Source organism: Bos grunniens, chromosome 25 (genome assembly GCF_055505025.1).
Source record: "Bos grunniens cultivar Pamir isolate PY7600 chromosome 25, Bosgru_T2T1.0, whole genome shotgun sequence".
Classification (NCBI taxonomy): Eukaryota; Metazoa; Chordata; class Mammalia; order Artiodactyla; family Bovidae; genus Bos; species Bos grunniens.
In genome coordinates this window covers 9,615,118-9,635,592 of record NC_141189.1, presented here as the reverse complement: position 1 = coordinate 9,635,592, position 20,475 = coordinate 9,615,118, and the positions used below count along the sequence as shown (strand labels likewise).

At 56.2% G+C, this 20,475-nt stretch overlaps 1 protein-coding gene across 5 annotated transcripts; it reads right to left on the bottom strand.

Annotated features, from left to right (window-relative positions):
- Positions 1-255: 255 nt before the first annotated feature.
- LAT2 (linker for activation of T cells family member 2) lies at positions 256-16,989 on the bottom strand. 5 transcript variants are annotated; one of them, XR_015154444.1, is made up of 14 exons: positions 16,872-16,989; positions 15,610-16,598; positions 11,308-11,433; positions 10,801-10,840; positions 7,102-7,145; positions 6,868-6,919; positions 6,606-6,643; positions 6,318-6,353; positions 6,206-6,236; positions 5,306-5,652; positions 4,218-4,280; positions 3,907-3,978; positions 3,316-3,438; positions 256-1,016 (listed from the first exon to the last, which is right to left on the bottom strand). XR_015154444.1 is itself a non-coding variant. In XM_086374582.1 (14 exons), exons 3-13 carry the CDS (start codon positions 11,405-11,407, stop codon positions 3,338-3,340), a joined length of 633 nt encoding a protein of 210 aa, XP_086230708.1. In that variant the 5' UTR covers positions 11,408-11,433; positions 15,610-16,598; positions 16,872-16,964; the 3' UTR covers positions 256-1,016; positions 3,316-3,337. The 5 variants fall into 5 exon arrangements, 3 of the variants coding, with proteins under 3 accessions (XP_086230708.1, XP_086230710.1, XP_086230709.1); XM_086374582.1 differs by having other exon boundaries at positions 5,597-5,652; positions 16,872-16,964; XR_015154445.1 differs by lacking the exons at positions 15,610-16,598; positions 16,872-16,989 and adding an exon at positions 13,194-13,322.
- Positions 16,990-20,475: the final 3,486 nt, after the last annotated feature.

Here is a 20,475-nt window from a genome sequence, read left to right as displayed (position 1 = left end):
GCTGCACCAGGTCGCAGCATGCCGGATCATCCATCTTTGTGGCACGCGGCACTTCTTTAGCTGCGACCTGCGAACTCTTGGTTGTGGCCTGGGGGATCCCTGACCGCGGGGATGGAACCCAGGCCCCCCGCACTGGGAACACAGCCTTAGTCTCTGGACCACCTGGGACGTCCCTCAGGCCCCTTTGTATGAAACAAGCCTGACCTTCATGCCTTAGAAGATTCTAGTGAGGCGGGGAAAGCAGACAAAAAATCATGCTCTTAAATTGGAAATGTTTATTGAGACGTTTCAGTCGGAGGAGGCGCTTTGTCCCCCTGACTCTGGCTTCTCTGAGGCAGAAGGTCCCTCAGGCTCCCGCCTGTCCCATGAGACGGTCATGTTCCTGCCCAGTCAGCTGGGGCCCCGGCCACTCCTCCCCGCCTGCCCCTTCCGCAGTCTGCCCGCAGCGGACGCTCCCACGAGAGGTTCGCAAAGTTAGCCGCAGCTTCATCTCTGCTTTAGTTAACCAAGGCCCAGAGAAAGGAGCGCCAGGGCACCCCCAGCTGTCGAGGTGAAGTACATGTAATGCTTACAGGAGACAAGTTATTACACAACCTCTACCCTGAAATGCAAAATATTAAATACAACTCCACCTGCATAAATTAACTGTACAAGCTTATCCATCACGAAATCCCAGCAACCAACGTTAGTAAGCAATTTGGGATCAAAATCCAAAGCGAAAAAAAAGGACACAAACACCCATGTAGTACGATGTTTTCAATGCGGGTAGGGGGACGCGGCTGCCCCCAGTTCTGGGCACGGGACCACGGCGGGAGCCGCCAGACCCCAGGCTTGCCTGTGGGAGCCAGTCAGAGGTTGGCTCCCTGTAACTGTCCTTTCCCAGGCCAGGTGCTCCGTGGCCAGCCCGCTGGTCCTCAGGACACGTTGATGCCCCTCCCAGGAGTGCAGCAGGGAGTGTAGAAGAGAGCGGCTCTGGAGAAGGGGTCCTGGGGAGGCGATAAATGGTTCCCTGGCTCCTTCAATGAAGAGGAAACGTATTTGTTAAAGAGGGAAAGGTTTGCCTGGCCTGACTCTTTGTCCCCTTGGCCCCAGGAGGATACACAGCGATGGTCAGTGAGCAGAGAACCTGCCTATCAAACAAGCGTGTTTCTTATTCCAGGAGCTAGGAGCTTCTGCCTTTTTTTTTTTTTTTTTTTTTAGGTGAAAGGCTGGGGATCTTAGTTCCCCAGTCAGGGATTGAACCCCCATGGAAGCTCGGAGTCCGAACCACTGGACCACCAGGGATGTGCCTGCTTTTTGTTTGAATACCTGAAGGGACTTGACCAGGGGTACCAGGCCCTAACTCCACTTTGCCCCCAGCCTTGCCTGGTGGCCCTTCCACCTACTCGAACACAGGGATTAGGTCTCCCCAGTCTTGTCAGGCCACTTTGGACATCAGCTTGTGGAGTTCAGACCTTGTGTGCGAGGTCGAGGGTGTAAATTCCAGCCAGCCGGAGTCCAACCCCAAACTAGAGGCTCCCCGTATCATTTGTCAGACAGCGTACTCTAATTTCTTTCCTCTTAGGAACCTGCACAGCCTCTTTCCTCCTGCCCTCTCCCTGAATCCAGACGCAGGTCTCTTAACTCCTCACTTCGTACAACCCCCTGCATGGTATCTCCAACTTAGCAGGCCCAGACATAAACCAGCCTTGCCCACAAAACCTGCTCTGCTGGTCGCCTCCCTGATCTCAGTTGCTGATAGTGATGCCCTCTCCTTTGACTCGGGCAAACCTCCCAGGCCTCCTCAATCCTCACTCCACCTGGCAGCTGACAAGCGGCACATCAGGGAGCCCCTTCAGCTGCACAAACGGTTTGCCCCCACCACGGCCTCCCGGGTTCCTGCCCTAAGGTACTGGCCTCCCTGCCTCCCCGTCCCTGTATTCATATCTCTACACAGTGGCGGGCAGTGATACCTGAGAAACATCAAGTCACTCTTACCCTGCTGAGCACATCCCCCATCTCAGAAAAAACCCAGCTGCTGGCCCTGCCCTCCACCTCTGCCACTCCCCCATCGCTCTGTTCTGTTCCCCTCTTGTCAGACTCAGGCTCCTGTCGGGGGTCCTTCCCTCCCCTAGAAGGGTGAGGAGGGGAGCTCTGAAAGACTTCTCTGCCTCCCAGCTTAAATGAGGGCACCCTCCTCTCCCCCACCACATTCCTCCTGCCTCTCCCCACTCCTAACATCTTAACTGCTCAAGTTCCTTTCTCCCCTCCCCTCTCCTCCCTTCTCTTGTCTCGCCTCTCCTCTTCCAGCTAGTTTGCCTGTTTGCTCTCTCCCACCAGAATGGAAGTTCTAAGTGGACAGGGATTTATGTATCTTCTCTTTATCACTGTGTCCCCAGCCTCTAAGACAGGACTTGCCCCTGGCAGGTGCTCCCTAGTTGCAGGGTGAATGAATGAACTGTGGGCTCTGCCCTTTGGGCTTAAACGCCTGCAGCTGATCCTATTGCTGGTTTCTCAAACGGCCCAGGCCTGCCCCCAGTGTGACAGGCTTGCCCGTGTCCCCCAGATTGGGACTTCAGGCAGCCTTTCCAGGACCCTTGGGTCGACTCCCCTGTCCCGGAGGCAAGGCCGGGCTCCTACATCTTTGTACGTGTGTCCATCCCCTCCTCCACGCACTCTAAGTGGGGACCGCGGCAGGTGGCTTGTCCTCTCTGTGCCTTGGGGGGCGCCAAGGGGTGGTGTGTGAGCACTTGGCACCATCACCAGCCCCCATCCCGCCCCATCCCTGCGTCCAACATGGGCAAGTCACCCTGGTCCTGCTGCTGGTTTTTTTGTCTGTGTGGCTGTACCATGTGGCACGCGGGATCTTGGTTCCTCGACCAGGGATCAAACCCATGCTCTTTGCAGCGGCAGCACGGAGTCCTAACCACCAGACCACCTGGGAAGTCCCTGGCCCTGCTTTCTGTGTGGGTCTTGCGTGTCCCATCTAAGACACAGGTCCCAGTAGCTCCACGTTGCAAGTGAGGAAGTGGGTCACGGGAGGTTAAATCACCTTCCAAGGTTGCAGAGGCCCACCCAGACTCACCAGCCTGCCCTGCCTGACACCCCCGGGGCTGAGACTTTGTGTCTGCCGTAAATATGTCACCTCACCACGCCAGCCACAAGAGTTGGGGGTGGGCAGGGACTTGACGGGAGGTCCAGTGCCCCAAGAAGCCACCCCGTTTCAGCACCCATGAGTGCTGTCCACAGCCCCTCCTGTGGCTCCTCCAGCCCCGGTGCTCTGCTTTTCCCTGGGGATGTGATCCCCCTCGTGCGGCCCACCAGCGGGGACCGTACCTTCCTCCAGGCACCTTCTTCCCTAGGCTTCGATGGCCGCCACATCCCCGTTCACATAATCGGGCTCCCCGTCCTCGTCTGGGCTTCCTGCCAGGGAAAGCGGTGCTTCCCGAGGGGCTGGCTCTGCGGATCCGTGGGCAGACAGTCAGAGGGTTCACATGGACACGCTCAGCCCGGCCCTATCTCTGCAGATGGTACCGTGCAGACCACGGGAAAGGCTACACTGCCTGGTGTGTCCGTCTCATCCTCTCTGGGATCTCCCGGCAGTCTGTCCCGCCCGGAGCAGGGCAGGTGCGATTCCATCCAAGCCACTGGACGGGCAGCAGGCCAGGAGGACCCAACCTCAGAGGCCACAGTGCTTCCGAAGGAGGTCCTGCCATGGTTGAGCCGCTGCAGCCGCTGATGCGCCAGAAGCTTCGCTGTGGGATCAGCTGGACGGGCCTCGGGGGAGCCCACCTGGCCTCATTCTCCCAGATCCCCTAAGTGCCCCTCTCTCCCCCTCCCCATGACTGTGTGTCCTAGGGCGGCCCCCCTCCAATGCAAGCCAGCTGTAGGTGACCATTTGGGAATGCCTGGGCTCTGGCCACATACCCATGACTTTCTTGGACTCCCGCCACTGCTGAATGGACGCCGAGTTCTGATAATCCTCAGACCCCTCATCCCCTGCAGAGAGAGCACCAGGACAGGGGCTGGGGAAGGGACAGCCACCACGGCCATTCCTCAGGCCAGCGAGGTGCCGTGGCCGCCCCTCTAGGGGGGCAGCCTGCATCCTTCACGTGCTTGGCAGACCCGCGAGGGAGGGAGGGAGATCCAGGGACTGACGGGGCCTCCTCCCGGGACACGAGGTCTAGTACTGGTGAACCCTGCAGCGGGAGCTCCAGACCCCAGCAGTGCAACCTTACCTGATTCCATTCTCTTTGGCTTGCAGATGAGCACGTTCTCATAGGAATTGGTGTCATCGTCATCTGCCAGGAACAGGGGAGAGGGTGGGGGGTGCTGGTGGGTCCTGCGTGACAAGCCTGGCTCTTCCTCCCTCCCTCTGTCTCATCAAGCCCCCTCTGGGTCCCGCAGGGCCTCGAACATTCTCCTGGACAAGCTTCTTAATGGGCACAGGCCTGGCTCCGTGGCTTCCACCCTGGGCTCCTTCTGTCTTTCAGAAGCATTCCCCTGAATGCTCTGGGGAGGGGCAGGCCCACCATGGATAGTTAAGAGAAGGGAGACCCATCTCTATGCGGGCAAGAGGCGCAGGCAGAGCCACTGGGGGCACAGGAGACAGGAACCTGCCTAACCCTTCAGGCAGTGGGGGCAGGCTGAGGATCCTCTGCCTGGGGGTCTAGGCTGGGTGTGGCATATCAGAGCCTGGTACCCTGGCTTTGCACCCCACCCCCACCCCCCAACGAGCAAGCTAAGCTCTAAACACTGCCTCACCCAGCTTCCATCTTTGTTGAAGAGGCTCTGAGAAGTGAGGGCTTTCCCCCCAATATAGGAGCGCAGCGGGGGAGAAGAAGACCTTCACTCCCACTCTAGCTCGGCCTAGGCGGGGATCCAGGCCTATGCCCCCTTCAGCAGGCACTGCCCACCCTCCTGTTCTGTAAAGCCAAGGTGTTAAGAGCCCAGGGTTCCAGCACCTTCAGGGCTGGCAGGGCTTGGCATCCTTCAAGCAAGTCTGCCCCTTCCAGGGCCTCCCTCCAAGGACCCATGTGTCCCCAGCCTTAAGGGAGGCCCTGAATGACAAGGGGATCAACCTGCCCCCGGTCCCTGCCCTCAGCTCCCCTCTGCTCTCCGACTCTTGCTCCCTTCCATCCCTGCCCTCCTCTGCATCTCAGCTCCTGCCCACAGTGCCAGCCTCCTCAGTCCTCCTAGGTCCTCCATGGTCCTCCCTGATCCTCTCAGGTCCTCCTCAGTCCTCCCCCAGTCCTCCCCATCCTCCCAGGTCCTCCTAGATCCTCCCCATCCTCCTCCGTCCTCCCGGGTCCTCCCGAGTCCTCACCTATCCTCGGTCCTCCCAGATCCTCCTCGATCCTCCTCAGTCCTCCTCGGTCCTCCCCAAGTCCTTCTCGGTCCTCCCCAAGTCCTTCTCGGTCCTACTAGGTCCTCCTCGGTCCTCTCCGATCCTCCCACAGTCCTCCTCGGTCCTCCTAGGTCCCCCCAGGTCCTTGCCATCCTCCCCAGTCCTCCCTGATCCTCCCAGATCCTCCCCGGTCCTCCGAACCCTCTCTGGCCCAGGCCCGAGGGTGTGGGCTCTGAAGCTGATCTGCCCTCGCTGCCTCCTCTGCCTCACCTTCCACGGGCTTCTGGAACGGATCGTAATTGTAATAGTCCGTGGAGGTGGGGTCTCTGACAAGAAAACACAGACACAGCACCAGCTGCGGGGCAGGCCCGTGGTGGGGGTGGGGGCTTCACGTGGGGGGCGGTGAGACCACGGCTGCCCCAGCCGTCGTCACTCCCCCCGGAGCCCGTGGGGGGCTCAGCCAGGGTCTCACCCCTGAGCCACCCTGGGGCTGAAAGCGTGGTGGCCTGGCTCCAGCCACCGTGCCGGGTGACTTTAGGCAAGTCGCCTCCCGCCCCAGAACCTCAGTTTGCCCAACAGGGAGCCCAGGAGGAGACGTCCTGGGGACCCTTCCTCTGGAGGGTCCGCCGACGCAGGATGAGCCCCGCCCACCCCAGACAGCCCCGCCCACCCAGACGGCCCCGCCCCCGAGCAGGGCTGCATCCCTGCCCCGGCCTTGTCCCCACGAAGCCGCGGTCCTCTGAGGAGCCACGGTGCTGCGGGGAGCCTGCCCGGGCCCGCGGGTTTCCAGGGCAGGAGGCCGTTCTCGCGGAAGGAAGCTGAGGGCGGGGCGGGTGAGGGCGGGGCGGAGGTGGCCAGGGCCCGCAGAAGGCCGCTCACATGTAGGCTTCCTCTGATCTGGGTCTGCTTCCTGCGGGAGGGGGCTAGAATCAGGCCGCGGCAGGGGCTGTGGGCCCGCACCGCAGCCCCCTCCTGCCCAGAACCCACCTACCTTTGCTGAAGTACTGGTACCTGGGGGATGAAGAATCTGGAAGAAAGTCCAGGCCAATTGGCTCAATGCTGGTTCCCCAGCCCGGAGCCCCTCCAGGTGTTTCCCACTCTTCACAGTGTCACACCTGCTCTCTGTCCCCTCGCCCCACTGGGCCAGCCATCAGGCCTCCCAGCCCAGCCGGCATGTCTCTCTGGGAAGGCCTCGTGCTTAGTAGCTGTCTTACCAGGTATTCACCTGTCTCTATCCCACCTTGCCCCAGCCCCCACCCCTGTGTCCCAGGTCACTCACCCTCGAGGCTGGGGGAGAACCGCAACAGCTTGTCCTTCCTGCATGAGAGCGGGGCCAGGGCTGAGAAGGGGCTGGGAGGAGGCCCCCGGGGTTCCTGGGGGTCTGGAGCCCACAGCCCCCCTGGTGGGGCCCTCAGAATCAGAACTGGGGTTCTGAGGTCTGAGGAAGGAGCAGGGTCTTGGCCTGGGCTCCGCCAGGTGGGTACTCCCCAGGGCCCTCCTCATCACCTCCCTTGGGTGTGGGTTTGGGGGCTCATTCCTACCTTGTCAACTCCATGTTGGAGGCCGTGTCCCCGGGCCAGGCCTCCCTGACCACTGCAAAGGATGAAGGGATATTGGCTGGGCCCCAGACCAGCTGGCTGGTGTAGTCCCTTCATCCCATCACCCAGCCCGATCAGGCCTGGCCACAGCCTCAGAACAATGAGGACGAAAGGGATTTTGAGGCTGACACCCCCAACCCTGAGCCCAGCCTGGGACCCGTCTGCCAGGGGACTCACGGGTGTAGGTCCGGGCCACTGCAAAGCTCTGCTGATTCTCTTGCCTGGAAACACACAGAGCTGTGCTGAGTCAGGGCCTGGCTTCCCACAGCCCCAGGGACAGAGAGAACAGATGGACAGGGAGGGACAGACCACAGCGAGAGTGAGGGGGTGCTGCCAGCCCTCCAGGACTCAGATCCGGGGCTTCCTGATGCGTCTATACAGCTCCCCTGCCTGCCCACCAGGTGCCCACCCTTCTCGCACGGGCCTGGGCTGGAGCCAACCAGACACATAGACGGTCAGGAGGGCCTGTGGCAGGGCTGGGAGAGCTGCTCAGGGACTTGGTGGTGACTTCAACCAGGAGCAACAAAGAGGCTGCCCCCACCACCTACCACCCCAGGAATGTTTAAGATTCCTTTGAGAGCATGGCATGCTGGAGATGTTCAAACATGCCATTTATTCCCCAGTAATGGATGAGGCAACTTCAGGGCTTAGCAAACACAGCTAGGCATCTAACTATCACTTTCTTCCTTTCAAACAGAACCTGATTTATATTTAGACAATCACACACCCATCTATAAAGCTCTATTTCCCAATAAATGAATGACATCAAACTAAAAACCTTCTGCTCAGCCAAGGAAGTCATCAATGAAACCAAAAGACCATCTGCCGGGCAGGAGAAGCTATTTGCAAATGATATATCTGATAAGGGGTTAATGTCCCTTACAATATAATATAAAAACAACTCATAACAGCCAAAACACAACCTGATTAACAAAATGGGCAGAGGAACTAAATAGACTTAGTTTTTTTTTTTCTAAAGAAGACTTATAAATGGCCAACAGATATGAAAAGATGTTCAACATCACTAATTATGAGGGAAATAAATGCAAATCAAAACCATGGTGAAGTTTCACCTTAGGCCTGATAGAACAACAATATTACCAAAAAGGCAAGAAATCAAAAGTGTTGGTAAGGATGTGGAGGAAAGGAAACCCTTGTGTGCTATTGGGGGGAATATAAATTAGTGTAGTCACTATAAATTCAATATGGACATGCCCCAAAAACTAAGGATAAAACTACCATATAATCCAGAAATCCCACTTCTGGGTATTTATCTAAAGAATATGAAATAACTAATTTTAAAAGCTATATATAGTGCTGAAGAAGACTCTTGAGAGTCCCTTGAACAGCAAAGAGATCAAACCAGTCAATCATACAGGAAATCAACCCTGAATACTCATTGGAAGGACTGATGCTGAAGCACCAATACTCTGGCCACCTGATTCGAAGAGTCAACTCACTAGAAAACACCCTGATGCTGGGAAAGATTGAGGGCAGGAGGAGAAGGGGGAGGCACAAGATGAGATGGGTGGATGGCATCACCGACTCAATGAACTTGAATTTGAGCCAACTCTGAGACATAGTGAAGGACAGAGGAGTCTGGCACGCGGCAGTCCATGGGGTTGCAGAGTCTGACACGACTTAGCAACTGAACAACAACAGAATATGTGCCCCTATGTTTGCTGCAGCACTATTTATGACAGCCAAGACACAGAGACAATCTAAGTGTCCATCAACAGGTAGATGAATGAGTAAGGAGGATGTGGCATATATACACCGTGGAATACTCTTTACCCATAAAAAGATAAAGTCTTGCTATTTGTGACAATGTGGTTGGACGTTGAGGGTATTATGCTAAGTGAAATATGTCAGAGAAGGAAAAATTCAGTACGATTTCACTCGTGTGAAATATAAAAAGCAAATAAATAACAAACGAACAAACCAAACAAACACTAACTCGTAGATACAGAGAGAAGAGTAGTGTTTACCTAAGTTGAGAGGGAAAATGGGTAAGGGGGATGAACTGTGTGATGATAGATGGAAGCCACATGTTCGTTGGTCAGCTTGATATAAGGTGTACAGAAATAGAAATAAAATATTCTACATGTGAAACCTAAATAATGTTATAAACCAATGTTACTTCAATTGTTTTTAAAAAAAGACTCTATTTCCCAGCCTCCCTTACACGTAAGTGTGACTATGTAATTAGACTCTGGTTAATGATATGCAAGCCAAAACTGTTGGGTTTTCAGGAAAGCGTCTTAAAGGAGGCACTCCCAACTGGGATGCATGCTTTTTGTCTTCCTTCTTCATTCTTACTGCTGCATGGAATGCAGAGATGAGGGCTGGAGCTTTAGCTGCCATTTTGGTCCATGAAGTACCTTTGGGAATGAATGCCACCACTAAGGTTAGTGGAGCAGATTAGCTAATTATAAAAGCCTTTTGGGTTTCTTCCATGGACCAGAATGGTGACCTGGTCCACTCTTCCAGGAGCTCCTGAGGGGTGAAAGTGATCTGATTTAGGAACAAGGCCCTAAATCCACAGAAGAGTCTGGCATGGAGCTGGGCCGGGCACAGGTAGGACTGAACCCAGTTGAGGTGGGGAGAGCCCAAGTCTCCCCTCTGATCTCCTCCTACTCAGGCCTTTTTCTCCACCTCCCACATGGGGAGGTTTAACTTGTGCCTCTGAGGATCTTCAGTTCTAAGATTAATCAGGGGCCTGGAGTGGGCAGGGACTAAGGGAGGAGAGGCGAGGGGAGATATTGAGGAACTTGCCTTGGGGCAGGGGGAGGGCACCAGGGGAGTCCAGTCCACCCTGCCCTGGTGGAGGTTGTGGGCTGGCGAGCCAGAGGACCAAGGGACCCCAAAAGGCTGGGAAGGGCCAGCCCCAGCCCCAGGAGTGGGCATGGATGGGAAAATTCTATTTTCAAATCTCACTGTGGTTTTTCAGTTGCAAAAGGAAATGAGAAGAGGGTGTGTGAGCGGGTTTGTATGTGAGTGCCTGCCCAGGCGTGCAAGCAGGCCCTGTGTGTGTGTGAGAAGTGCATGCATGAATGAGTGCTGGGGGAGCCAGTGGGTGTGCGTGGGCGTGCAGGCCTGTGCACGTGTGTGCACACAGGTCTCGGAGCCCTCCACCAGCACACCGCTGGCCGCAGCCCTCCTGCCGGGGTCCTGACACTCTGGGGTCAGTGACAGCGTTTCATCTCCCCTGACCACCGCTCTGCTTCCAGCTCTCCTGCGACTCCCCTTGGCCCTTTGGACAAAGGCCAAGGCCTCTGGCCACGGTCAAGACTCTCCTTCCTCCGAATTCAGCTCACTACTCTCAAGACATGTTCACTTCGGCTGCATCAACCCCAAGACGGTGTCCACCCCAGCCTTAAGCCAGTGATTGCCCACACTGTTCCCTCTCTCTCTGGAATGTCCCCCTTTCCCCTTCTGTCTCTCTTCAGATTCTTCCCGCCTCCTCCAGGAGGCCTTCCCTGATCCCCCCAAAGTTTCATGCCCACATTCTCTCTCGGACCCAGCACCTGGTCCCTGGTCCCTGTCCCTGCAATGGGAGGGCAGGATTCCTCTGTCAACCCCCCAGCACAGCCTAGTCCCCACTGGGCTGGGGTCACGGCGGGGATTTCTGGAGACGCTCCTGTGCTCGCTGGAGCGTGCCTCCCACCCTCCCCGACTAGTCTGGGGCAGGGTTTGGGCGGTCCCTGGGCACCCCCTCGCCCTCCCCTAAGTGCTGAGGACCCACTGGAGCCCGGCATGGAGGAGGTGAGAGTGAAGGGGCGAGGGGTGGGGGTGGGGATGCCCGAGGGGAGGCCCAGAGGGACAGCCCCCGCCCAGGCAGGACACACGGCATCACCGGGCTGGGGAGACACTCACAGACTCCTCTGCTCATAGATTTTCTCAGACTTCTTTGCACCTGCAAGAGCAGGACCAGATTAGCCAGTTCCCCGCCCCCCGGGCCGGGTGGGAGCTGAGATCCGAGGCCCAACCATCTCCCCTGTTGCCCCGGGCAGGCCTCAGACCGGATATGGGGGCTGAGCTACTCATCGCTGGGGGGCCACCTGACCCTGGTGAGGTTTGCTCACCATTTACTTAGGAGAGTGGAACATGAAGGCAGACACTGCAGGCAGCCCAGCCCCCTCTCCCCTCCCTTGTCCGGCGCAATCCATGCGCAGACAGACGCCTTTGACTCCAGAGAACCAACACTCCCACTGAGTCAGACCCGTGGTCTTCAGAGAACGATCAGGGGACGGGTCCCTGGGTTTCACTTCTGCGCCCCCAGGCTTATCTGACTGCCCCTTCCAAGCAGCCGGGTCTGGGCCTGAGCGGCTCTCTGGGGACACCGCCTACTCCTCCCACAGGCCCACGACCCCCAGGCTTTACCTGGGCGGGAACAGCGCACGCACAGGCTGGCCGCTGCCCCCAGCAGCAGCAGCAGAGCCGCCCCCGGCCACAGCAGCTCCGTGTCCGCGCTCATGTCCATTCTGGGCCGCTCTTCTTCCTGCAGGGCTGCGACAGGGGGCACTGTGAGCCAGGGTAGGGGGCCGCAGGGCCGCCCCTGCTAGGAACCCTCCCCCCAATGTCCCCTGACAGCCCAGCGTCCCCTACCCTCCCTGCTCTGGGACCAGACGGGGACAGAACCAGCCCTGTCTGCTCATCTGACCCCAGACCCACACCTCGGGTCCCCCAGGGCCATCATCAAGTGCTGGAAGGTTCTGGAAACCTGCCTGTAAGCACACACTCCCATGCACACCTTTGCTTAGTCCACCCAGCCACCCTGCGAGGGAGAGGCTCGAGCCATTTCACAAATAGAGAATCGGAAGCCCCAAATTCCACAGCTGCAAAGGGGAAAGGCAGGATTTGAATGCCAGCCTCCAGACCCTAGGAGCTTCCCAGGAAGTCCTAGTGATAAAGAAAACCTGCCTGCCAATGCAGGAGACATAAGAGACGAGGGTTCGATCCCTGGGTCAGGAAGATCCCGTGGAAGAGGGCACGGCAACCCACTCCAGTATTCTTGCCTGGAGAATCCCATGGACAGAGGAGCCTGGCAGGCTGCAGTCCACACAGTTTCGCAAGGAGTCGGACACGACTGAAGTGACCTAGCATGCATGCAAGCACTCCAGACCCTAATGCTTGTTCTGCTCTTTGATCCTGTCATGAAACCTCCTGCGAACCCAGCTTTGTTCCCCAAGCTCAGAATCCACTGCCCCTTCTACACTGGAGCCCCCATCCACCTTAGGGTGATTCTCTGCTCCCACCCAAGGCCTCCCGGGGAAGCTGGGGGTGCAATTTCCATTCCTAAAACGCCCGTCTACCCAGATGCTCTGGCTCCTCCTGTCCTGGGAGCTGGGAGGAGGGAGGTCAGGAAGGCTTCTCGGAGGAGGTGGGCCTGAGACCAGGAAGCGGCGAAGGGCGCCTGGGCAGAGAGGGACTTTGGCGGCTGGTGGAGGAATGTGCTGGGAGATGGGGTTAAGAGGCTGCTCTGTGGTCAGTGGCCGGTCCCAGCCTCCGGGCCTCAGCGAAGCCGCAGGCAGCCACCTAGCAAGGCCTGCTGAGTGCAAGTTCAGCCCTCTTGAGGGGCCCTCCAGGGAGATTTGCTGCAACTCTAAAGAGGCTCAGCCCCCTTTGCAAAGGCCAGTGACAGAGGGCAGCAGGGGTCCTGTGGGGCCTGTGCCCCACGGTGGGCACATGGAGCCCATGCTACGGAGCATCCCCTCTGAACACCTGTGCCTCCCACCTCGGCCACCTTGGAGGAGGCTTCTCCTCGCTTCACAGCTGCGGGAGGTGAGGCTGAAGGAGGCCGGAGTTTTGTGCAGGCCTCCCCCCTCTTTCTGGCTGCCCCAGAGGCCTGCACCATACCCCGCGGCCCCGCTCACCACCCCAAGCTTCCTGAATCCCTGATTCAAAGATGACAGGGAATCTCCGTGCAGGGCCCAGCCTCTGTCAGCGGCCCGTCATGAAGTTAGCTCTCTTTCCCGCAAATGCCAAGTGAGTCAGTAGGAACACCACCATTCCCAGACCTCGGGACGCAGTGGCCTCCACATAAGGAGAGAGGGTGGATCGGTCACACCCCAGATATCGTTCCGGGGGGACCTCAGCTCCCCATCCTCTAGGGGCCGGGGCACCGTCTTCCCAGGCCGCATACCCCCCGCCCTCCGCAGACCTCCCTCTGGTCCAGGGCCGCCTCCCTCTTGGGCCTCCAGCCAAGGCCCAAGTCCATCCAGGGCTGCTGAGGTTGGGAGCCCCTAGTCTTGGACAGGGGACCCTACCTGTATCTCAGGGTCTCTTGGCCTCACTTTTCTCATCTGTAAAACTGGGATCAACCAGGGCCTTCCTCCAACAGTTGTGGGGATTTCACACACATCCAGCCTGGACCACAGTCAGGGTTTCAGGAAGAGAAACTTGCTGAGTGTCACACTTCCGGCCAGCTGGTTTGGACAGTTCCCTCGAGCGCCCATCCTTGACACATTTATCTTTGGGTCAAGACGAAGGCTCTTTCTGCCCCCAAGGAGGTTTGGGGGTAGACCCACGGGGGGTTACTCCCGTGGGACAAGGGTCTGGCACTGGCCACCCTTGGGGTCTGCTTGAGACCCCACAGGCAAGTCCACACACTCAGCTTGGCATTTGAGGCCCAAGGATCTGGGCTGCTGAGCTCTGCTGCCCTCCCTCCCTGAGGACCCCCGACCACCAGAAAGTGCTCTTGCTTCCTGGCTCTGCTGTTCGGGGATAAGCCGCACAGTCAGGCATGCCCCTAGCCCTGGTCTGTCTTCCCCCCGCCTGGCACTGAGTGAGGGAAGGGGGCAGGGCATGAGAATACAAATTCTGCCCCAGCAGCTGAATCCAAATGCCACCGGTCACCCTGTTAAATGGGGGGAAAAAACGACACGCAACCCTCGGGTTCGTCATAGGAGGCCCAGCACTGAGATGACACCCGGAGGTGCTGCTGATGGCTGGCGTGGGGCACATTTGGCTGTGACCTCTGTGACTTGTCATCATCACGGTCCCCGCGGGATGGGAAGGGGTTAGCTGCATCCTGGCTGGATGGCCTGCACTGGACAGCCTGGGGCAACCCTGCCTGAAGCCCTCCATGCCTGCTCCCCCAGACACACAGGCCTGAGCCTGCCCCAGGCGGGCGTCGTGCTGGGACCCTGGGAGACCCTGGGATCTGAAGGCGAGCGTGGCTGTTGCCCCCAGCCCCGCAGTTGTCACAGAGCCACACAGCATCGCCTCGGAGAGGTCGGCTCCTTTTTCTCCAAGGGAGGAGAGGGCGACCCAGAGAGGTGAGCACTCTGCCCAAGGTCACACAGCTGAGCAGTCACAGGGCCAAGATCCGTACTCAGGGCAGGTAGACTCTAAGGCCTACACTCCTTCCAGTAAATCCTTTTTTAAATTACATTTTTTTAAAGAATCACACAATATGGTTTTTAAAAGATTCATTTGGAAAAAAAAAATAAAAGATTCATTTGAGGAAGAAACTAGGGCTGTCTCTTCCCCGAGACCGAGACTGACTCAATTGGTCCTCTGCTTGTTTTCCCACCCAGGTCTGAGAACAGGCGGGGCGGTGGCAGGGGGAAGGAGAGGGGCTGGGCCCCCGCAGCACCAGGAGGGGCCCCAGGGGCCAGGCCGCGCTGGGTGGAGTGGGGAGGGGAGAGGAGGCCGCCGCAGCCCCAGGCCTGCCGGCCAAAATAGCAGAAAGGGAAGTGGGCAGTTTTCAGATGAACAAGGTTTGCAACAAGCCCATGGCGGAAGAGCTCTCAGGGTTGGGCTGAGCGGCCCCAGGACCCAGGCTCCCGCCCCCAAAGGCCCTTGGCGACCCTCCTGTCCAGCCCCCAGCCCTCCTCTGGCTATGGATGGGAAAACTGAGGCCCGCCGGGGTAGGGATGGAGTCAAGAGGTTTCCATCCCAGCCCTGGGAAGGCTTTATCTGCTGGGCTCTACTCTGTTTCCCCAGAGAACCTTGGCCTTCAGATGAGGCTGACCAGAGGTCTCTAATGGAGGTGCTTAATGCTCAGGCGCTGGTACAGGGCCCCGGGGAAGCTCCTGTTCTGGGCAGGGGAAGGGGAAGGCTATGGCCTCCTGTTGACAGAGCAGGGCACTGGGAGCGCCCCAGGGCCTGTAGTTTCTCGACCCCCCCAGCAGGGACCTGGTGGCCAGGCTGGGGGCTGGGTGGGGCGGCCCGGACAGCTCTTCCTCGGGGCCTGGGGCAGGACCTCGGCCTGCTCGCCCGGAGCGCCTCTCCCATCCTCCCGTAGTTCCGCGGCAGGGTATTTACAGTCCCATTTTACAGATGAAGAAACCAAAGCTTCTGAGCCCCTGGGAGCCCTGTCCTGGCCCCTCAGCCGTCTCTGGAAGTGGTGGGACCACCCTGGGTGCTTCCCAGGGCTGTGCAGGCTGGGCCGGGGAAGGCGAGGGCAGGAGAGGGGCCAGAGCCCCAGAAACAACTGCCCCCAGGTGCTGCAGGGGCTGGGGCAAGGGGCTCCTAGCCGGGGCGGGGGGGGCACCAGGACAGGGCGGGGGCTAAGGAAGGAGGTGTGGGGTGTCCTGGTTTCTTCCCGGCCCACCCAGTGGGCAACCAGATGCTCCTGCCAGGACACCAGGGCCTCTCCCATCCCCCCAGGGTGTCAGGGGGCAGCCTCAGGCCCTTGGCCTCAGGCCCAGGCTCCAGGTACCCCTGGGAAAGGCTTACCTGAGAGCGGGGGGCCTCCTCACTGCGGCCACCTCATCCTGAGTACGCACACCTGCCCGAGCCGATGCCAATGCCAGACACTGGCGGGCAGCAGGCAGGGCGACGGGCTTCCTGTCAGCCACTGAATCAGCCTTCACACATCCGCTGCTCTGCCGGACAGGCCCCGCTTGCAATAGACGGAGGCGGGGAGACACAGAGACAGAGAGAGACAGAAGACATGGAAACACAAACGCACGCAACATGCACGCTGAACACACACGCGTGAACCCGTCTCAGGGAGGAAGAGACACACAGAGAGACAGGAGAAAGGGAATGAAGAATGAAAACGGGGGTGCTTGCACAGACACACACAGGCGGCCAGAGAGTAAGACACGAACACACTAAACACACACACACAGAAATACACGTCCACACTAAAATACGCACACACACACACACACAGAAAACCAGAGACACACACACACACAGAAATACACGTCCACACTAAAATACGCACACACACACACACACACACAGAAAACCCGAGAGAGAGACACACACACACACAGAAATACACATCCACATTAAAATACACACACACACACACACAGAAAACCCGAGAGAGACACACACACACACACAGAAATACACGTCCACACTAAAATACGCACACACACACACACACACAGAAAACCCGAGAGAGAGACACACACACACACAGAAATACACATCCACATTAAAATACACACACACACACAGAAAACCAGAGAGACACACACACACACACACAGAAATACACGTCCACACTAAAATACACACACACACACAGAAAACCAGAGACAGAGACACACACACACAGAGAAAGAGATACACATGCTAAAGAAAGAGAAACAGACACACCAACACACAGAGATGCATGGCAGACGCGTGCCAGGGCAGACACAATGAACAGCTAGAGGCAAAGACAGATGGACGGAGTGGACAGACACCGGCACCAGAGGAAGGGAGACCTAGGTGAAGGGCAGAAGGAAGGACATGCGTGATCGCTCCTCCAGGCCCGGGGGCCCCCTTACTCCCATTTTCCAGATGAGGCTCATAGAGGTGCAGAGCTGGCCACTCCCTCCACCTGCTGCCCCAGCATCCGGCCGTAGAGGTGAGGAGGTGCTGGACAGGTGGCCGGGTCCCCCAGCACCTCCTGTTAGTGGTCATCGAACAACTTGCCCGAGGCCACTGAACTCTTACCCACCTGCTAGGGGCCCCAGGGAAGCCCACAGGGGTCGCACCTCAAGCCCGCATCTGGCATCTCGGAGCCTGAGCTCCCCAGCTCTGGGCCCCTCTCCGCTGGGACGGGGCTTCTCTTCCCGTCCAGTCCAGCCCTGCCAGGGGCCCAGTGGGAAGCAGAACAGAACCGCCAGGGCTGGGTGCTCACTGCTGCCACCCTGTGGGGGAGAAGGGTGGCGCGGGGACCTGGGCTACCTCGTGGGCCCTGAGCGCGGGCTGTCCTCACCCCTGCAGGTGCGGGCAGCAGGGCTAAAGCCAACCTCACCTGACTCCCAAACCTGAGCCTGAGAACCGAGGCTGCCTCCCTCGTTCCATGTGGGGGCAGCGCTACGCGTAAGTCCCTTGGCAACTCTTGCAGGAAGACCTTCGTTTTCTTGGGCAAGCTGGCTGGAGGCTGAGAGGCTAAGCTGGGTTTCAACCCAGACCCCAAAGCCTGTTGTCTTTTCACCACTCGTGGGTTCAGGGGCTCGCTGGGACCGCCCGCCCGGCCCCTCCTCACCCACTGGGACAAGTCTGTGTTGGTCCCATCCAACCCTGGGCTGTGTGCTTGTCCAGGTTTCTCCATCTGCAGAGAGGGACAGAAGGGCCGTGTCTAGTGGGAATTGAGCTGTTTCACATGCTGGCTTCTGTCAAGGGCCTTCTTATTTACGGAGGATGTGGAGTCGACTGCTGACTGCCAGCAAAGCCTCGGGGTCCGTCCACCGTGGCACCCAGGATCCTCTCTGAGCCCATTTTCCATCTATAAAAACAAGGGTCTCTCAACCCAAAGACCCTTTTTGAAATTGAGTGGGAGGAGGAGCCACTCAATCTGAATCCATTCCTGAATCCAGGAGCCTCCACTGCCCGCTTTTAGGCAATTCTGAAATTCCTCAAAGTTCTATTTTATTTATAGATCATTCAGATGTGAGTTAGAAAATAAGTTTTTAAAAACTAGACATTTCAACCCCTCTCCACCATTAGCCATTTTGTGTCCAGTTGTATAAATACTAGTGTCCCCTACTCTTTTTTCAACTCAATGGTTTCTGGTGTTTTTTTTAAGTTGTGACAAAATACAGGTCACATAAAATTTACCATTTTTACCACTTCTAAGTGGGCAACTCAGAGGCATTAATTATTCAGTTTCGTACAACCATCACCACCGTCTTGTCTTCATCACTCCAAACAGGACTGTCTGGCTTTTCCGCTCACAGCTGAGTGTCAGCTGTGTGCACAACCGTCACAGAAGCAAGCTAAGTAGTAACACAGCAGTTCTAAGAACTTAAGTTCTAACGCTGACGCTGAGAATCTTCTGGGGTCATACGTCCTTTCAAGGCTGATGGGAAGTCATGGATTTTCTTCAGGTATATGCACATAGAGAAGCATATACAACATTCTAGAAGCCCCTGGAGCCTGTCTATAAAGCTGCTGCCACTTACGATTCAAACGAGAATCACTCCTGCCCCCTCACGCCCAGGCATATGTGGCATTTATCTTTGGTCATGAGCTCACTACCCAGCGGAACCAAGAATATTCCCTCATTCTTCTGCCTTCCCCACAACGAAGTGATGTTTTTGTCATCTGTGTATTTTAGCCTTCAAAGTACTTTTTAAAAATTGAAGTATAGTTGACTTACACTGTTATAACTTTCTGCTGTACAGCAAAGTGATTCAGTTATACATACACATTTCTAAAAAAAAAATCCTTTTCCATTATGGTTCATCATAGGATACTCAATTTAGTTCCCTGTGCTATACATAGTTAAAAGACTTTGTTTTCTATTCTGTATATAGGTATTTGTAAAGTGTTTTGTGTGTGTGTGTGTGTGTGTGTGTGTGTGTGTGTATAAAATTAACACAGCAGTGTGGCTGTTATTTCTTTTGGGTGGATCTCTGGGAGAGGAACTGCTGGGCTAGAATGTGGGACCATTCAATTTTCGGGCTAATGCTCATTTCAAATTGATTCCCACAGTGGCTGTACTCACTGACTCTCACTTGTAACATGTGAAGACCCACAAACTTGCCAGCAACTGGTTTGTCAGGCTTCTCCATCTTTGCTGTTTGGATGGGCGTAAAATAGTATTTTCTTTGTAGTCCTGATGCAGGTCCTTGACTGCTCATGAGGCTGAGCACTTTATTTCCTCTTCTGTGAAATGCCTGTTCACTGGTGCTTAGTTTTCCATTGAGTTCTTGTTCTCTTACCAATTTGCAGGAAATCTTCATATACTTCATGTGTTTTTAGTTTGTAACATCATCATTTATATTTTGAAATATTACTTAAAAAAATCTGCTGAGTATATTCTGTATTTCAGGAGTGTAATGCACGTGAGAGACTTCTACCAATTCCAAGGAATCCTGGTGCTACTTACAGAACCCTTCAGTGACTTGGAAAGCATCTCTCATCTCCCTGCCTCCCTATCCCGCTTAGAAAAGATAAGTTTCCAGGCCAGTAATGATTTTATTGCCTTCTGTCCCATGGTGAACAGGTACAGGAAACATTTTCTCAAAGTTCCTGAACTGAAAACCAAAGAGCCCACCACTGCAAAGGAGCACGCTTTTGTTTGTATATTTAATATTTTACAGTTAGAGTGTGGTTACAGATGTGGGAAGAGATTAGTTATAGGTTATAATTAAATAAAGTCTTTCATTATTCTGGCTCATTCTCATGACAAAAAACTGCAAAAGGAAAACTCTTAGATACTAGATGTGTTTTTAACCCTGTTAGCCTCAAATAAAAAGCAACACAAACATCTCAATGGTGTTAAAGATTGGCCAAGAAAATGCAAAAGACAGAGCAAAGCTCTTCACCAATAAGGGCAGAAGTGGCCAGGCCCAGGGGCCCAGAGTAGCCTGCTGTCCGCCCAGCCTCCCCTCAGGGGAACCTTTTAGGGTGATTCACTGCCCTACAGGCTGAGCAAACTGGGGAGGGTGGGGAGAACCAGGAGAGCCATCGGTGACATCAGAAAGGTCGGGACGTGATCTGTCGGGCTCCCTCCCTGACGTCCCTACAAAAGCCCTGGTGAGGAGTCCCTCTTTGCTGACAGCACCGGCAGCTGAGCCGGAAACAGCTCGCTGACTCCATCCTCCAGGGGGCTGAGCAGCCCCGCTGACAGCATGGGGCCATCAGGTCCTAGTGAGGCTGCCATTCCGAACACTGAACCCCGTCTTGGCGCAAGTGACGCCCTGCGCAACCTCAACAGCCATTTGGAATTTGAGGTCTGAAGGGAAGCCAAAGTGTACTCGAAGTGCAACTTGTGAAGAGATTAATTACAGTAGGGTTGTTTTAAAAAAAAACAAAAAAGCAAGCACACAGTATCTAGAGGTTGCATTGCACCGTCTCCTGACATAGCAAAGAAACACTGTTTCTAGCGGGTCTCGAGCCAGAGTGGCTTTACAAAACTCAAGTGAATCAGTTCTTCTAGACTTAATCTCTACCAAGAAATTTCCTTCTCGGAAAGAACCAGGCTAATCCTTAGTAATCACAAATTGAGAGGGAACGCTAGGTACAACTTCGCAACCCCGTCCTTCTACATACAGCCCTCCTGACCACTGCCCTCTTTCTGCTCCCAGCTCACCGGGACCTCCCTGAAGGAACATTAGAGACAGGATGGGAAACTCAGGCTTCTGGAAG

Excerpts from the sequence above, each read along its gene's own strand:
- LAT2 (XM_086374582.1), bottom strand. The coding sequence starts at position 11,407 with ATGGACATGAGCGCGGACACGGAGCTGCTGTGGCCGGGGGCGGCTCTG. Across the intron at positions 6,644-6,867 it reads TCCAACATGGAGTTGACAAG|GAAGGACAAGCTGTTGCGGT; the intron begins GTAGGAATGAGC and ends GCTCTCATGCAG. Across the intron at positions 6,354-6,605 it reads GTTCTCCCCCAGCCTCGAGG|ATTCTTCATCCCCCAGGTAC; the intron begins GTGAGTGACCTG and ends ACTTTCTTCCAG.